The 16,381-nt window shown below is 46.0% G+C and overlaps 2 protein-coding genes and 1 long non-coding RNA gene across 11 annotated transcripts in view; 1 reads left to right on the top strand and 2 right to left on the bottom strand.

The window, feature by feature from the left end:
* Window positions 1-3,059, bottom strand: part of TMEM44 (transmembrane protein 44) — a 34,876-nt gene extending 31,817 nt beyond the window's left edge. For 2 of the 7 annotated variants that reach the window (XM_010959285.3, XM_045519816.2), the window contains exon 1: window positions 2,309-3,031. In XM_010959285.3, the coding sequence (XP_010957587.1) occupies window positions 2,309-2,451 (143 nt within the window). In that variant the 5' untranslated portion in view covers window positions 2,452-3,031. Of the gene's footprint in view, window positions 1-2,308 lie in introns of all 7 variants that reach the window. The other 5 variants (XM_045519815.2, XM_010959283.3, XM_074365684.1 and 2 more) reach the window with 4 other exon arrangements.
* Window positions 1,841-16,381, top strand: part of LOC123618116 (uncharacterized) — a 22,870-nt gene continuing 8,329 nt past the window's right edge. For 2 of the 3 annotated variants that reach the window (XR_006726502.2, XR_006726503.2), the window contains exons 1-3: window positions 1,841-2,397; window positions 6,080-6,253; window positions 13,270-16,333. This is a non-coding gene — a long non-coding RNA (uncharacterized LOC123618116). The remainder of the gene's footprint in view (window positions 2,398-6,079; window positions 6,254-13,269; window positions 16,334-16,381) is intronic. The other variant, XR_006726504.2, reaches the window with a different exon arrangement.
* LSG1 (large 60S subunit nuclear export GTPase 1) overlaps window positions 9,985-16,381 on the bottom strand; it is a 22,840-nt gene continuing 16,443 nt past the window's right edge. The window contains exons 12-15 of the mRNA XM_010959282.3: window positions 14,688-14,767; window positions 13,168-13,341; window positions 11,493-11,693; window positions 9,985-11,191 (exon numbers count right to left, since the gene is read on the bottom strand). Of these exons, the coding sequence (XP_010957584.1) occupies window positions 11,514-11,693; window positions 13,168-13,341; window positions 14,688-14,767 (434 nt within the window). The 3' untranslated portion in view covers window positions 9,985-11,191; window positions 11,493-11,513. The remainder of the gene's footprint in view (window positions 11,192-11,492; window positions 11,694-13,167; window positions 13,342-14,687; window positions 14,768-16,381) is intronic.

Below are 16,381 nucleotides of genomic sequence, written 5' to 3'. Positions count from 1 at the left end.
TAGTGTACAGATGGGAAAAGGAGGGAAAGACTCCAAGCCTCTGGCCAAAAGACCCATGGCAGGACCTCATGAAATGAGGCATGTCTTCCTTCCTACAAATCTGGCCCCCTCAAGTTCATGACCTACCACTCAATGCTGCCAAACTAGCTGTCAGCTTTTATCTTTTGAAAGGAAACAGGACAGTTATAAAAGCAGCCCAGTCACTGTAGTTTAACTGCAGAGCAGAGTTAATGGCCTAAATTAAAAAGGCAATTTGTTTCTTTGAAATGAAAATGAAATCCTTCTCATCCACCTGTGCAGTGAGGTGGCCTGGCTTCTGCCAGCCTGCACATCCAGCCTGATTTCACTTGGGGTGCGTGCTTGTCACACACTTGGGTGAGTAAAACTCCTCGAAGATGCCACGGCACTTTGGGCTGAACTCCCTCAGCGTCCCCCACTGCTGGCTTCTCTCCCTTACTGCCCTCTTCCCACCCCCATATACACCCAGGAACAAGCACGGGAAGGCGGGACAGCCTGGAAGAGGCCAGAAGTCTCTCCATCAGCATCACATGGGATCTTGGAAATGCTTTGCTCTCTCTGTTTCCCTGCTGCATTTCTTTGCAGAAACTGAGGCACAACCACAGCTCTGGTGTTCATTTCCTTTGACAGAGTGATACTCACTCCATGTTGTTAGGACTGACGGGCCTGTTCTGAACAATAGCCCTTGGGAATAGTGGATAAGGATGGAAGTTTATGGGGCTCCCAAACATTTCCCCACTGGCCAGATGAAGCTCAAAGCTCACAATGGGAACATCAACCTTTAATTTGGGCCCCAGAGTTCTGGAAACCAATTCAAGGCCTCAGAGTGAAGACTACAGTAGAGACTCTCTTGAGTTGGACCCAAATTAGAAATAATTCATTTTAACCCTCCCATTTGAGAGAGAAGGAAACTGAGGCCTCTGATGAAAGGTGGTAACAGTGGGCCTTCTGCTTTATGTGTGGAGGCTCTGCTCTGTGCCATGTCCCCATGTTCCCAGCTCTCAGTGGTCAGGGGTCGCGGGCTGACCCTGACTCAGCCCACGCAGAGCTGAGGCAAGGCGAAAAGGCAGAGGCTCTGCTCTCAGACTGGACGGTGGGCATTCACGAGGGATGTCCTTAAACCTCTCCAGCCTTGGTTTCCAGATGGGTAAGACAGCTAATAATAACAGCCTCAGAGGGTGGCCTGAGGGACAAGTGAGATAATGCAAGTAAAGTGCCTCGTTAGCCCCACCCTCTGATTGGGTGGTTGACCTCACGAGCCTGCCCCTTTCTAGTAGGTTCAGTTTCGGTTTTTCCCATTCATGCAGGCAAGTCAGTTAACCTGTCAGAACCCCCAGCTTCCTCATCTAAATGGGTCAGTGACAGTCCCTACCTCATTGGGCTGTGGCAGGGATTAGTGAGTTAATGAACACAGTACTGGGCCCTCAGTAAATTTTCTAAGTGTCTTTTTTCCCCCACATTCCATGGCCTGGGCCATGGGGCTGCAGAATCTCTGTAACATCAAACACCTGAGGGGACCATCTATTGGGTATGAAGGTGAGTTGGTGCCAGCCTCCACCAGGGTGCTGGTCCTTCTCCCCTGCCAGGGAGTACGGGGGCGGCACCATGCTTCCCAGCCTGGGACAGGGTAGCAGAAGACCACCTTTAGGCAGATTTCACCCTTATAACCCAGGCTGTGGTGACCACGTGGCCAAACCACTCCAGGTATTGGACAGCCCAGCGCAAAGTCTGGTCAGAGTCAGATAATCGCCTCCCTACTTCCCAGCTATGAGGTCTTTGGGTAAATTGAGGCCAGAAACATCGAGAGACTTGTCGGATGTCCTCACCCGCTGCCAAGCGTTGGTGGCAGAGCTGGAGCAATAATAATAGTGCTTAAAGAGCTTTACCAGTACTAACGCATTTGATCCTCCCAGCCAGCCGGAGTTTACGTGAGGAAAAGGAGGCCCAGGGATTTCATAGCTTGCCCAGCTGACACGGCCAGTCAATGGGGAAAGGCTGACAATAGAACCCGGGTCTGGTGGCTTTCAGTCCACGGCCCCGTCCTCTGCACCACCCAGCATCCTCCTGCTGCCTCCCCGCCCAGCCTCCCCGTGCGTGGAATCCGGAAAGAAATATCTGATTTCAGTCGACAGCAAAATGTTCCTTCCTATCCTAGAATTGTGCTGCCTCCTCCCTTCCTGCCCTCTTCCCCATAGGTTTCCAAGAGGGAGTTAGCAGGCGGCAGCGCCCCTGGCCCCCCGCGGCCGACCCGGCCCCCTCCCCGGCGCCGCACGGTCTCGGTCCCCATTACAGCGCGTGGGCGGCGATCCAGCACGAGGAGGCGCAGATCCACAGGCCGAAGGAGATGCAGACGCGGTGGCGAGCGAAGCAGCGGTCCAGGTAGTCCCAGTACCAGAGCGCGGGCTCGGGCGCGGGGCTGGGCGCCTCCTCCATGGCTGGCTCGGCTCCGCCCGGTCCCGTGCCCGCGCCTCCGCGTGACCGGAGACCTCCCGAGCTGTCCGCAGCCCCGGGCCCTGCAGCCCCGCGCCCCCTTCTTTGGTTGCGTCCCGCCGCGGCGGCCCCGGCCGAGCGCACGGAGCGCTGGCGGGAGATGGGCGCTCCGGGGCCCGGACGGGCGGCGACCAAGACACCAGGGAAAAGTTTCCGGGCCCGCGCGGCTCCCCACCCCTCGCGCTATTGTCGGGGGTCGGCGGGCGGGAGGCCGCCCCCCAGCGGCGGGAGCCGTGAGCAACCTCTGCACAAAGACTGCGGCCCCCGCCCCGGGACAGCGGCGGCGCGGCTCCCGCGGACCCCTTGGCTGTCACCACTCCCCAAACCTGGCGGTCGGAGCGGAATGCAGTGACCTGCCGGCTCTCTGTGAGGCACTTTGTTCATTAATCCACCACATTTTCTGAACCAAACAGTATATACTTCACGCCTGGGGAGCCGCTTGGGCCCTGGGGATCCCAAGATGAGCGGGGCCTGGTTCCTGATGGTTAAAATGGCACCATACAAAGGGTGCAATGGGAGGCCGGGAAGGAGGGATCAAACGCACCCCGCTACATCCTCTCTCACCCTTTTTTCCGAGGCTGTAGCTGCACCCTCTGCCCTGGCTCAGCTGTCCAAGCTGGGCTCTGGAAGTCATCCTAGACGGCGACCCCCCGCAGCGAGGGAGCCCCGTGATTTTTGCAATCTGTCCCCTCCCATCCAGCCACACTGCCATTCAATTCAAGTACACGGAGCTGTTTTTCTTGAAAACAAACTAATTTCAAGTTTTCCTTGTTGATTTTAATAACTTTTCTTAAAGAAGGACTTGACTATCGTTTCTTTTTTATCTAAAAATAGTTTTACTGAGCTCTCATTCATATAGCACAAAATTCACCTTTTTAAGTGTACAATTCAAAGGTTTTTAGTATATCCAGAGTTGTGCAACCACCACCATTATCTAATTTTAGAACATCTTCATTACCTACCCCCAAATCTAGTACCCATTAGCAATTACTCTCCATCCGCCTCAAGCACTCCCAACCATGAGCAACCACACATCTACCTCTGTCTCTCCGGATTTGCCTATGCTGGACATTCCTTATAAATGGAATCATCCAGGAGGTGACCTTTTGTGACTAACTTCTTTCACTTAGCATGTTTTTAAGGTTCATCCATGTTGTAGCATGTATCAGTATGTCATTTCTTTTCATGGCTGAAAAATAATCCATTGTGTCGATGTATCACATTTTAATTATCCATCCATCAGTTAATGGACATTTGGGTTGTTTTTATTTTTTTGCTATTATGAATACTGCTGCTATGAACATTTGTGTACAAGTGTTTGTGTGGACATAGGTTTTCAATTTTCTTGGGCATATACCTAGGAGTGGAATTGCTGGGTCCCATGGTGACCTCTGTGTTTCAGGTTTTGAGGAACTACTGGACTGTTTTCCAAAGTGGCTGTGCTATTTTACTGGTTTGTTCATTTTAAAAAGTTATGACCACTCACAGGAGAAATGAAACACTATGTGTCAGGCATTGTGCTGGGAGCTGGGGACACATTGTTGAGAAAAACAGATATGGTCCCTACTTTCGAGGAGCTTACAGTGCAGTAGAATAAAGAGATATTAAACAATAAATTGATTAAATAAAAGTAAAATTAAAATATGTTATTAGGGAGAGGGTATATAGCTCAATGGTAGAGTGCATGCCTAGTATGCATGAGGTCCTTGGTTCAATCCCCTGTGCCTCCATTAAAAATAAATAATAAACCTAATTCCCCCCCCCAGACAAAAAACAAACAAACAAAAAATACAAAAAAAAAAGTTTTTTAAAAAAGGGACCAAAATTCAAATAATAAAATGATTAAGATGGAGAAATATAAAATGAATGCCAACTAAGACAAGATTAAAGGGTTAAATTAAAAGGAAAAATATATGTAACCCACGTTTCTCATAGTCTGTAAACAATAAATACCCCTAGTCTGAAAGCTCTGCCTTTTGGTTCTTTGAGGGCTTTTTTGGTGGATGTCCTCTGTGCTTACAAATGGTCACCTCTACCATGATCCCCAGTGGATGCTGACTGGTACTGCCCAGATCTTCGGTTCCTCTGGACACTGCCTACCAATTGCTCCCAAAGGTTTATCTCTCTAAAGATAATCTATTCCACTAATTATCTCAATAAAGTGAGGACACGCCCCATGCAGTCTTGTGTCACTCTCTCACCAGGCCCTAAGGTTGCCTGATACTCTCAGTTTTGTTTCGCCTTGAAGATACCACTACTTAGCTTGATTCAGTCTTTATTACAGCTCCCCTCTCCCTCAGCATAACCCTGGGGAGGTGGGCCTCATTTAAAAATTGCTCAGTCCTCCTCACCTACCCTGAACCAGGTTGACAGACCTTGATGTCTTTTTCTTAGAGCAGTAAATTCTCCACCTTTTCTGTGACTCCTCTGAGAATCTGAAGAAAATCTTATCCCTGAAGAACACAAACTTGTAAGCCCACCCACACAATTTCTTGCATAACCTTGAAGAATTTATGGAACCCCTGAAATTCATCTATGGATTCCATGGCAGAATAGACTCCAGACTACAAACCCCCAGTTTAAGGGTGTAAGTCCTACAAGCCCCCTGCCCGAGCAGTTGGGGTTGTGTGGTCCATGGATTGTCGGTGTCAGAATCACTCTGGCTGCCTGTCAAAAAGCAGACCTACCGAGTCCACCTCTCTGGGTGTATGTTCTTGGCATCTTCATGGATTCGTTTCCTAGGGCTGTTGAGATAAGTCATCCAAAATTTAGTGATTTAAAACAACAGAAATGTATTCCCTGACAGTTCTGGAGGCCAGGAGCCTGACAGCAGTTTCACTGGACCGAAATCAAGGCATTGGCAGGGCGGCCTCTCCCGGGGGGCTCTGGCGGAGCAGCTGTTTCTTGTCCTGACTCTTCGGGCTTCTGGTGGCGGCCGTGCTCCTTGCCTTATGGCTGCATCACTCTGATTAGTCTCTGCCTCTCTGGCTTCATTGCCTCCTGCTCTTCTCCGTGTTAAATCTCCCTCTGCCTTCTATCAAGACACTGTGATTGCATTTGTAGCCTACTCAGATAATCCACGATAATCTTCCTGGCTCGAGATCCTTAACTTAATCACACCTGCAAAGACCTTTTTTCCATATAAGGTAGCACTTACAGGTTCCAAGGATCAGGACTTGATATCTTTCGGGGCCATTATTTAGTCAACTGCAATTGCTTTTCACAAGCTGCTAGGGAAAGTCTTACGAGGATCACTAGCTTATGAGATGGCCCTCAGTGGGGGGTGGAGAAGCTGAGGGGAGAGCTGTTCCTTGACACTGGATATTTTGGCTCCTAGGACAATGCAATGGGCAGATGGGGGTTTTGGAAAATCTTGGAGTGGAATTCACACTCTGCTTCCGTACAGCTGTGATTGGGACAAAGCCCTGACCCTCTCTGCACATGAGTATTCTTACCTGTAAACTAAGAATGAGTACCTGCCTTAGAGTCACTGTGGTTATTAGAAACCCTGCAGATAAAGCATCTGGCACGTGTCAACAGTGGCAATTATTATTGTTACCATCTTTCCCAGGGAGAGCCTCAGCTGCACTACAAAAAATGGTCCAGAGAAAATGTGAAGAGGAAGGTCACCTCCTGGAGGGAGACACAGAGCTCTCTTCTCTCCACCACGTGCCAGGAGCATCTGTCTTCGGGCTTTAACTACGATCCCTGTCTCTGCCGTGCCTCCCGAATGAGCTATCTGCAGGTCAGAGATCCCAAACTTTAGACACATATGTAACTGCCTATGTGACATTTTCACTTGCATGTCTTAACTGAACAGGTCTAAAACCAAACTGGCAATTTTCCCTCTCAAAGCTGCTCCTTGGTGGTCTTCCCTACACAGGTGATTGGGCATCCTGGTCCAAGGGGTGGAGGTGTGGGGACAGCCGGGCAACTGCCCTTTTCCTCCGTTAGGGCACCTCTCAAACGCAATGAGTGTTGTCTTTCTACCAGGCTGTGAGCGCCTTGCAGCCAGGGTTGTTTAGTTCTTATCTGTCTCCCCAGCTCAGTGCCTGGCACATAGTAAGGAAAATATTTACTGATGAAAATATTGGTTTTTAACAGGCTGTGAAAATGTGATATGTATGTTAGAGCATATTGAAAATGCTTTGATGATGTATAACATTGGGTGTGTGGGTATGTTCGGGAAGGCTTTCAAGAAATGCATGAACTGGGCTTTGGAGGGTAAGTTTGCTTTTGGTGATGAGGCCATGGCACCAGTCCTGCAAAGGTGCTCCTGGAGGTGGGAAGAGCGCGGCCTGGGGGTGCAGGCAATAGCAGGGGTGCTGCAGTGCAGATACGAGGTGGGCTAGAGACGCAGTCTCCGCCTGGTCTCCGCCTGGTCTGTCGGAAGGGAACCAGGACTTCATCCTGTCGGGGGATGATGCATTCTAATCAACTCCCTCCGGGCCAATAGGACCCCCCCTCCCCCGCCAATTCTCCCAGTACCTTCCATAGGGCTCTCCACATTCAGAAAGTGAATCAGTTCCTTTATCAGGCTCCTCTGAGGCCCAGAAACTAATGTTTTTTGGCCATGGTCCCGAGTTTGCCGGAAAGAAAAACTAACAAGAGTACTATAACACACACCCTCCCTCCACAGCTCCTAAGCGTCTCCTGTTGGCAGAAGCTCCACGGGCATTGTCCTGAAGAAGGAAAGGGCCTCCGCGGGCTGGGCGGTCCTGCAGGAGCTGGCAGCCAATCGGGCCATAAATCCCAGCTGCCTGGGGCAGGGATGGCGTGGGTGGGGGTGGGGTGGGAGAGGGTGGTTGGAGAACAGACCTGCAGCTCACTCAACAGCTTTTCTCTCGTGAGAACACATTGCCTCCTGCCAGTGTTCTCATAAAGTGCATTATTCAGAGGAAGGGCTTGTGGCTACTCCTCAAACAATCACACACACACACACACACACACACACACACAAAGAGCTCTACTGTCAGCTTGATTTACCCGCTATAAATACAGAGAAGTTAATTCTAAGAGAATGCATTTTGAAATACTGGCCTTTCCAAATCTTCATCAGTCCCATTGTGGACATGTTGGGGTGTCGTGACAGAAGCAGGTGGTAGGACTGCTGGGATCTTGGGTTCTATTTAAAACTCTTGTCAACACGCTGTATGATCTTGTGAAGATTTCTTTACTTTTTCCCCCTCAAGTTCCTTATTAATAACATCTGGTTGCCGAAAGTCACTTTAAGATGCTCAGGAGCTGGGCAAGCGTTAATCAAACTGACAGATGTTGAAATGTTACAGCAAGGAAAGTCCTTCTTTAAAGGGGCTTTAAAACAAAGCAGCTCACCTTTTAAAGAGCCAACTGTCAGGGTGGGTATAGCTCAGTAGTAGAGTGCATGCTTAGCATGCACGAGGTCCTGAGTTCAATCCCCACTATCTCTGTTAAAAAAATAAGTAAAGAGCCAACTAAATCGAATTCAGTACTTGAATATTTGCATTGAAATAATTAAAGAGAAATGTAAGTTCTCACTGCAGTTTGCCATTCAGAGAGAAACCAGCATCCTGCCAAGTTCCTATGTGCCAATATGGGAGGGAGCTGGATAACCCCACTTCCCAAAAGCCAAAAAAGACAGGAGTTCTGCATGGTCCTGTTAATTGTAATAACTGATTCTACTGTCTTTCGGTACAATTCTATCCGGGCTTCTGAACGGCTCCTGGGCCCTTAACTGTCTACTCTTATGACACCTCAAGCCCTAATTTTTTATTTTGAAAAATTTCAAAACCACAAAAGAGTGAAAGAATACCCACCTAGGTTCACCAGGTGTTAACATTTTGCGGATTTGTTCTCTCTCACTCCACTCAGAACCATTTGAAACTGCAGGTATTTTACCCCAAAATGCATCAGCATGTGTCTCCAAGGATATTCTCCAACATAACACACTTTTATTACGCTGATAAAATATTCTTATCTAATGTGTAATCCCAGGGTGGAGGAGGGGGAAATGGATGACAGTCGACAAAAAGTACAAGCTTCCAGATGTAAGATAGATAAGTACTAGGGATGTAATGTACACAGGATAAATATAATTAACACTGTTTTATCTTATGTGTGAAAGTTGTTATGAGAGTAAGTCCTAAGAATTCTCATCACAAGAAGTTTTTCTGTTTCTTTAATTTTTTACCTGTATGAGATGATATTCATTAAACTTATTGTGATAATCACTTCAAGACATATGTAAATCAAATCATTATGCTGTATACCTTAAATTTATACAGTGCTGTATGTCAGTCATATCTCAGTAAAACTGGAAGAAAAAAAATGTAATCCATATTAAAATTTACTCAATTGTCCCAATAATGTCCAGTATAGTGTTGTTGTTTTCAATTCAGGATTCATTCATTTAGTTGTGTGTCTCTTAGTCCAGGTCCCTTGTCTCAGATTTAGAATCACCTAGTTGTTTCTTCGTGGTTAGACTGAGGGTAAATGCTTCTGCAAAAGCAATACAAGGTGCTGCTGTGTGCTCCCTAACACTGCATCGGGAGGTACAGAACGCCAGGCTGGCGTTCCGCTGGTGAGGCTGAGTTTGATCACTTGGTTAAGGTGGTATCTGCCAGATCGCTCCACTGTAGAAAACACTTTCCCTTTGAATTTAATAAGTAAGGGGTGGGTGAGTCTTAAAAGGATGTGACTGTATAGTTCCACAGGGTCCTTTCACTTAGTGCTTTCAGCAGCCACTGGTGATCTTTGCCTGAATCCATGATTTTGTTGATGGTTACAAAATTCTAACATTCCATCTACATTTTTTCACTGTGTTGTTGTTTTTTGTAAAAAAGTTTCCCTTCCTTTTCCTTTTATGAATATTATTGTGGACTCAAGAATCCCTTAAAAAATTCAATGTTTTAGAATTCATTTTATAATTCATCATAAATGTGAAATCCACTGCTGTTCTCTTCCCGACCCTGAAAAGAATCTCACCATTCCGACCTTTGATTGTTGGGTCAGGCAGGAGTTAGCAGTTAACCTTTAGTGGTTAACGTCTGAAGATGTCACCAGCCACATACTCGGTGCTTAATAGTCACATATGGCTGGATGTACCTAGTGGACAGCACAGATTATAGAACATTTCCTTCAGAGCAAAGCTCTATTGAACAGCACTGTATCACAGTGCATGGCAACACTATTTTCAAAAACCAAAACCCACTGGGTGATAAGGATGTGTCAGTGTAGGTCCATCCGTTAGAACAAGTGAACCACTGTGATGCGGGATGCTGACAGCAGGGGAGGCCGTGCACATGTGGGACAGGGGTACACGGGAACTCTCTGTACTCTGCCGTTAATTTTGCTGTGAGCCTAAAACTGGTCTAAAGGGTAAAGTTTATTAATTAGACAGTTATCAAAAACCCCAAACCTGCAAAACATCCACATGTGCATCAATGTTCGAACAGATAAACTGTGATGTATTCACACCATATACTAATATACGGCAACGAGAATGAACAATTTATTGTTTCTGATATGTGAGAATACGGATGCCTCTCACAGTATTTGATTAAAGAGGGCTGATACTTAAAAGTACTGCGTTCTGTTCACATGTAGTAGAAAATCAACTGAAAAGGGCAAAATAGCAGATACCCTGGAGAGGGTTAGGTGGGGTGCTGGCCACGCTCTGGGCCTCGATCAGTGTGCTGGTTGCATCGGTGGGTCATTTGTGAGAATTCAGCTGTCTGTATACTTAGGATAGTGCACTTTCTGTACACATATACACTCCAGTGAAACATTCAAACATTGTATTCAGGGTCTACTCTGTGGGGACACTTTTTGCTAACACAAGGCCCTTTGCTTTTAAATGCTCAAAATGGTTGTCATTTCTTCTTTATACTGGAGTCTCAGGAAAGCAAGACCTTCCCTTCCTGTACGGTCTCTCCCCCTCAACTGGTATGTGGTATGTTGAACACAGAAGGTAACAAATGACTATTGAGCATGGACATTTTAACTGATTTCCTCACTTGTCTGCAGAGACTGAAGAGGGGAAAGGGCTGGTAAAACAAGGTGGCACGGAGTAGATTTCTGACCTGCTGCCAAATTTTCCTGTTTACCCATCAAAGAAAACATGCGTCACTATTGGCTTCTTGAGAAAAACCTCAACCTCTTTCTTATTGCCTGAAGAGTAAACAAGTGACAGATGTATAGCAGGTTCTACCGTGACTAGGTATATTTCTTGTAACAAAATATGACTAGGTATATTTCTTGTAACAAAATACTGGGAAAAATTTCAAAACAAGAAAATGAGAATGCTGATGACTGTACCTGGTAAGTCTAAAGTACTAACCCGTACAACAAGGGTGGGGACACTTACAACAATTGCAAGGATGCTGAACAAGACACATTCTGGGCAGAAGCAAAGGGGAAAATAGAAATTCCCTTTTTGAGGCATCCTCATTTGGGAAGCTGACGATCATTTTCAATAGAGGCTCACGGTCTCCAGTGGCTTTTAAAAATTACCCATGCCAGCCCTTATTCCAAGATCCGATATGCCTTCTGCCATATCCGGGGTGTGTGCTGGGTGTGTGTGAGGTGTGTGAGGCTGAGAATCACAAATCTAATAACGCACTCAAAAAACCCACCTGAAGTCCCAGCCACGTTTTGGCAAATTAAAATCATTTAAAGAATGTGAAATGTCCAAACAGCAATGTATCTACAAGAACCAAAAAAAAAATCCATTAAGTGACAATTTAATTTTAATGTCTTTTCAAAAAACTCCCAATTTACAAATGACTACGTATTTGCATACAAGTTTTCATAAGTAAATATACACCATTCATTCCCTCATCTTAAGTCCAGCCTTCTGGAGGAGCAGGTTTCTGCGGCTCCGAGATGACTAACTGTCAGAGCCGGTCCTCCGAGGAGCCCCTGGTCTCGACACTGGCTGTTGGGTGTGGGTGCGCATCCCCAGGGCAGGCCCCCCCTACAGCACCACAGATGCACAATGCAGATACCATTTCTGTTGCAGCCCAAGTTCACGTATCCAGGTGCTTGTAGAGTCTACGACTTTTCTCTTTTTTATTTCTGTTGCCATGTTTTTTCCAGGGCTTCCCAGGCCCTCTCTCAGAGCTCACAGTAGCTGCTGTCACCAGGCCACTCCCAGGCTTGTAGCCCATCACAGCCTGGACTCCTTTGGTCAAAGCTCTCACATTTTCCTAGGAAATAAGAGAAATTATTTGCAGTGTCAGCAGTCTCCTTTAGAGGATACGCACAGTGCTGTCTATGGAGAACTCCGAGACAGTGGACTTCCATCTCTCCCCGGTCCTCTTTCTCTCCCCATTCCTTAAATGGTAAGTTTCTCAGAGTTTTGTCTTCAGTTTAGTCTCTCTGTCCTTAACTCTGTTAGTCCCAGAGCTTCAAACACCATCTATGACTAGATTCGTAATATCAGCTCTTCTTGGGAAACCTCTAACTTGTTATCAAAATTCAACCTGCCACAACCCAGTTAGAAATTGACTCTCTATTGCTTGGCAGTGGTATAAAAATCTGGCCAGCCTCCAAGATGGTACACACTCTGTCTTCCTTATCTGACATGCACAGTAAGTTCTGTGGATTCCAGCCCCTAGAAATTTGTACATCTTTCCCCTCCTCTCCACCTGCACTGCTCCACCCTAGGTGTTCATCAGCTGTCACTGCACCACTGCAAGACTCCTCGGATCCAGCATCCACATTCATAGCAGAACATCTCAGAGCTCTCTGGTCATGTATCCTTCCAGTCCTGCCCTCACAGATCTTGATGGTCCCCTGTAGCCTGGGGAATCAAGGTCATATTCCCTCACGTGGCACACAAGGCCACCTACGACACGGGCTCTTTACTGATAAAACCTATACTCCCATATCTTTTTGCCTTTGATCATGTTACTCCTTCTGCCTGGAAATCTGGCCCTCACCACTTCCTCCAACTGGCACATTTTTATTTGTTCCTCAAAGTCCAGCTTAAATATTACTTCCTTTCTGTAGTGTGGCAAGGATGAGGAGAAATTAGGACCTTCGTCCATTGCTGGGGGGGATGTAAATGACGTAGCCACTTTGGAAAGTTTGGCAGGACCTCAACTGTTAAACATAGAGTTTCCACATGACCCAGCAACCCCACTCCTAAGTATATACCCAAGAGAAATGAAATACATGTCCATACAAAAACAGCATTATTCATAATAGACAAAAAGTAAAAACAATCCAGATGTCCATCAACTAATAAAAGGATAAACGTGGTATAGCCGCTCAATGTACTGTTACTTGGCAATAAAAAGAAAGAAAGTACTGATACATGGATGAACCTTGAAGCCCTTAGGCTGTTAAAGAAGCCAGTCACAAAGGACCACATATTGTATGACTCCATTTATATGAAACAACCAGAAGAGACAAATCCCTTTACAGAGAAAGTAGATCAGTAGTTGGCAGGGGCTGGGGGAATGGGGTGTGAATGCTAACTGGTACAGGGTTTCTTTTAGGAGTGATAAAAACATTCTAAAGTTAGACAGTGGTGATGGTCACACAACTCTGAGAATATACCATAAACTGAATTGTGTACTTTTTAAAAGGGTGGATTTTATGGTATGTGAATATTTGGATAAAGCTGTTATACAAAATGTGTTGGATCAGAAGTTAAAGAAAAACTTTAAAACTTACTCGATGGAAAAAAGTTTTGTCCACTACATTTTCAATCTGATTTGCTCTTTTATTTCCGCTCAGCTGCATTTTAATTTCACCACCATTTGCTTTGTTCTCTAGGAGTCGCTGGTGCTGATGCTGAAAGGTCATGGGATCTCTTCCAGGGGGAGGGTGACAGTACAGGAGCTTCCCCTGCAAACACAACCCAAGTGATCACAGTGCACCCTCAAGGCCATCTGTATCAAAGCCCTCCGGGGAGGCCTCTCCGCTGGGCACACCCTGACGGAACTTTCTGCCTTTTGATTAAGCTAGCCGGGTTGGGTTTTGGTAAACTGCAACTGAGAGTCCTAACTAACACCCTGAGGCTGACCCTTAGTGTTCTAGAGCCTGGCTCTTCCCACAGCCCCCACACTAGAAAGAAACTGGTACTTCTCTGTTCTACCTTGTTTAATGTCTATTTCAGTACACATATATGATTATACTTAAGATGAATATTTTCCAAAACAAAAGCCAGGACACAGCTGGACAGTGTGACTGTACTAATGGGGACACTGGGCCTGGGGCAGCTGTTCACTGGGTGCAAGTTTGCCTCGTTCCAACGTAAACACTCTCAGCGTTGTGGTGGTTTGTAACTCATCTCCCCCATCCTCCACAGCTTTACAAATGGTAAATGAGTAAGTACTTTATCCATATGAATATTCTATTAACTATTTCCTTCCTGAATTCAAAAAGAGAGGATACGGCTGCTCTTTTACTTTTATGCTCCCAGAGCGCCACTGATGACATACTGAGAAGAGGAGGGAATAAAGTGAAATCTTCACAACCAGCTATTACTAGGGCCCTGTAACGCTTATTTGTGGCAAGAAGTATTATTATGCATTTTAATAATACATAAAAATTACTGGCTAATTATGCGCCAGGCTCTGAGCTTAGTGGTATGTGTGTATGTCTCCACACACATTGTTCTCATTTATTTCCCATAATGATCTCATGAGATAGGTACCATTAATTGTTTTACTGATGAGGAAAACCCAAAGTTTAGCACGTCCTCATTTACAATAGGACAATAATACCGTATAGACTTACGTATTTTTAATGAGATGACAAATGTAAAGCGTTTAGAACTATTCCTAGCAGGGCTAGCTCTGAGTACATACATGTCAGCTATTGCTATTCCTGTTACTGGACAAGCGCTGGGAACGGGCGTGTGAACAGCTGCACCACAAGGAGTACTGTGACACAGCGGCAAGAGAGACAAGGGCTGCAGGAGATGGAAGAGCCGGAGACAGAACTGTGTCATGCTCACTGACGACAGGTGTTCAAGAGACCTTCATCTCTTTCATAGTATGTCAGTCACTTCCATGATTTATATGCTGCTGGCTCCCCTGGATCAAGAATATACCCCCAGTTATAACACAGGATCACCAAGAAAATACCTCCTTTACAACCCAGCAGGCTGCTGTTACCTAAACACACACTCTAAGAGGGGAGAAAGAAGTCGCTTAGTCAAGAGCCAACGAGAAGCAGGGTTCGCTTACGCTGACGTAGTCCTTCAGGATGTAGCGTGCAGATCGGGGCTGGTCAGGCTGTCCATGGGCGGTCATGAACCCTCGCATATCTGTGAGGAGAAAAGAATTTTGCAAAACCTAAGTTGGAAGACATCCCAACAGCGACAACTGAGGTGATGGAAATCTAGCCTTTTCTATGACCACACTATGCATACTTAATTCTTATCTTAAATACCTTAAAATAAAAAATCAGTTAACAATGTAGAAAATATTTTGGTTAGCATGATAAAACATCTGATAATCCAGAAGAACAGACTATATTGTTACCTCTGAGCTCTTGGCAGCCACCTAGCACCATGCTGTGACAGACACATCTTTCTCTACTCCAGTTACCTCTCCCATCTCTTGAACCTGAACATTTATTCAAGGAGGCGACTTGCAGAATGCTATGTTGTCAATATTACTGGCAAAACCAAAAGCAATAGAGCAAGCTTTCTTATTCAGTGATACATCAGGCTAGCACACTGGGGAGAAGTCTGGATTAGGAAATCTGGGTTCTCACTGAGGCTGTGCCACTGACCAGGCACCACCCTGGGCAAGTCATTTCGTGCTCTGACTTCAGGTTACTTGTTTTAAGAAAAGGGGGATGAGATGTGGGGTAATCTTTAAGGCCTCTTCTTGTCCTATGATTTTGTGACTATAGCAAGTGTTACCGTAAGTACTTAATATTTGTCCTCTTCAAATAAGCTTATATCAAATAAGCTTTCTCTGGAAGTAAATGCTCAAACAACCTGACCTCCAAGCTGGGGGCACCTTCTTTAAAGGCAAGCCACACACGCATAGAAATGTTAACATCGCTATTTCTTTAGATAGATACAAGTACCTCCAGATTACCTTTAAAGTTTGTGTTTAGGGTAAGTAAATCACAATCAATTGGACAAATGATAGGCAAAGATAACTGCCCTGTAGAATTGGGATAAAACAGGTGGGAGAGCTGTGGCCTCATTTTAATGTCAAACAAGGCCCACAGGACTGTTGGAAGGGGAAGCAAGCTCTGCTCTGCCCCAATCTCTGACACCTATCCCTTCTGATTCCCCCTTGTAACTCTCCTGTCCCACTCTGGTACGTATATTCATTTTCTTCCGAACAACCCCTTTCTTCCTTTAAGGGAAAAAGACTTCAGAAAAGGCCAACATAGCCTCAGAGCAGAACCCTCGTGCCTACACTTGGGTACCATCAAAGCAGTCAGTGTCCTAAGGGCTTTCTCTTTAGAAACCGGACAGACCCTGTGATCCCTGTGGGAGTTTTCATCACTGCCCACAGCTAGGCTTCCTACAGGAAAGGGCCTGAGACCAGGAGAGCCTGGGAAGATGTGTCTCTCTCAGCACTGATTCCTGGGATGAAGGTTAGGAATGGGCAGACCTGGGGAAGAGGCAAGGGACAGAGAGAATCTCCTGCTCTAACTCTCAAAAGTACTTAACACTGAAGTAAAACATCACTTGGGTAGCAGTTGGCTGCCTTTACTGTTGGACCCTGAAAGCACCATCACGTCAGCTACCTGGAGGCCACTTTGTGGGCAAGACCAACAGGACAACAAAAATATCAGCCCTGGAAGATGACATGACAATTGCTAAGGAAAAGTTTTGAATTTGTATCTCTGCAGAGTATTTCTCTCAGTAAGTATACTGTTATTTTTTGTTCATGTTTTAAAATAAGTCACAACT

This window comes from Camelus bactrianus, chromosome 1, assembly GCF_048773025.1.
Source record: "Camelus bactrianus isolate YW-2024 breed Bactrian camel chromosome 1, ASM4877302v1, whole genome shotgun sequence".
NCBI lineage: Eukaryota > Metazoa > Chordata > Mammalia > Artiodactyla > Camelidae > Camelus > Camelus bactrianus.
Note: the sequence above shows the minus strand (reverse complement) of the source record. Positions and strands in the feature narration are given on the sequence as shown.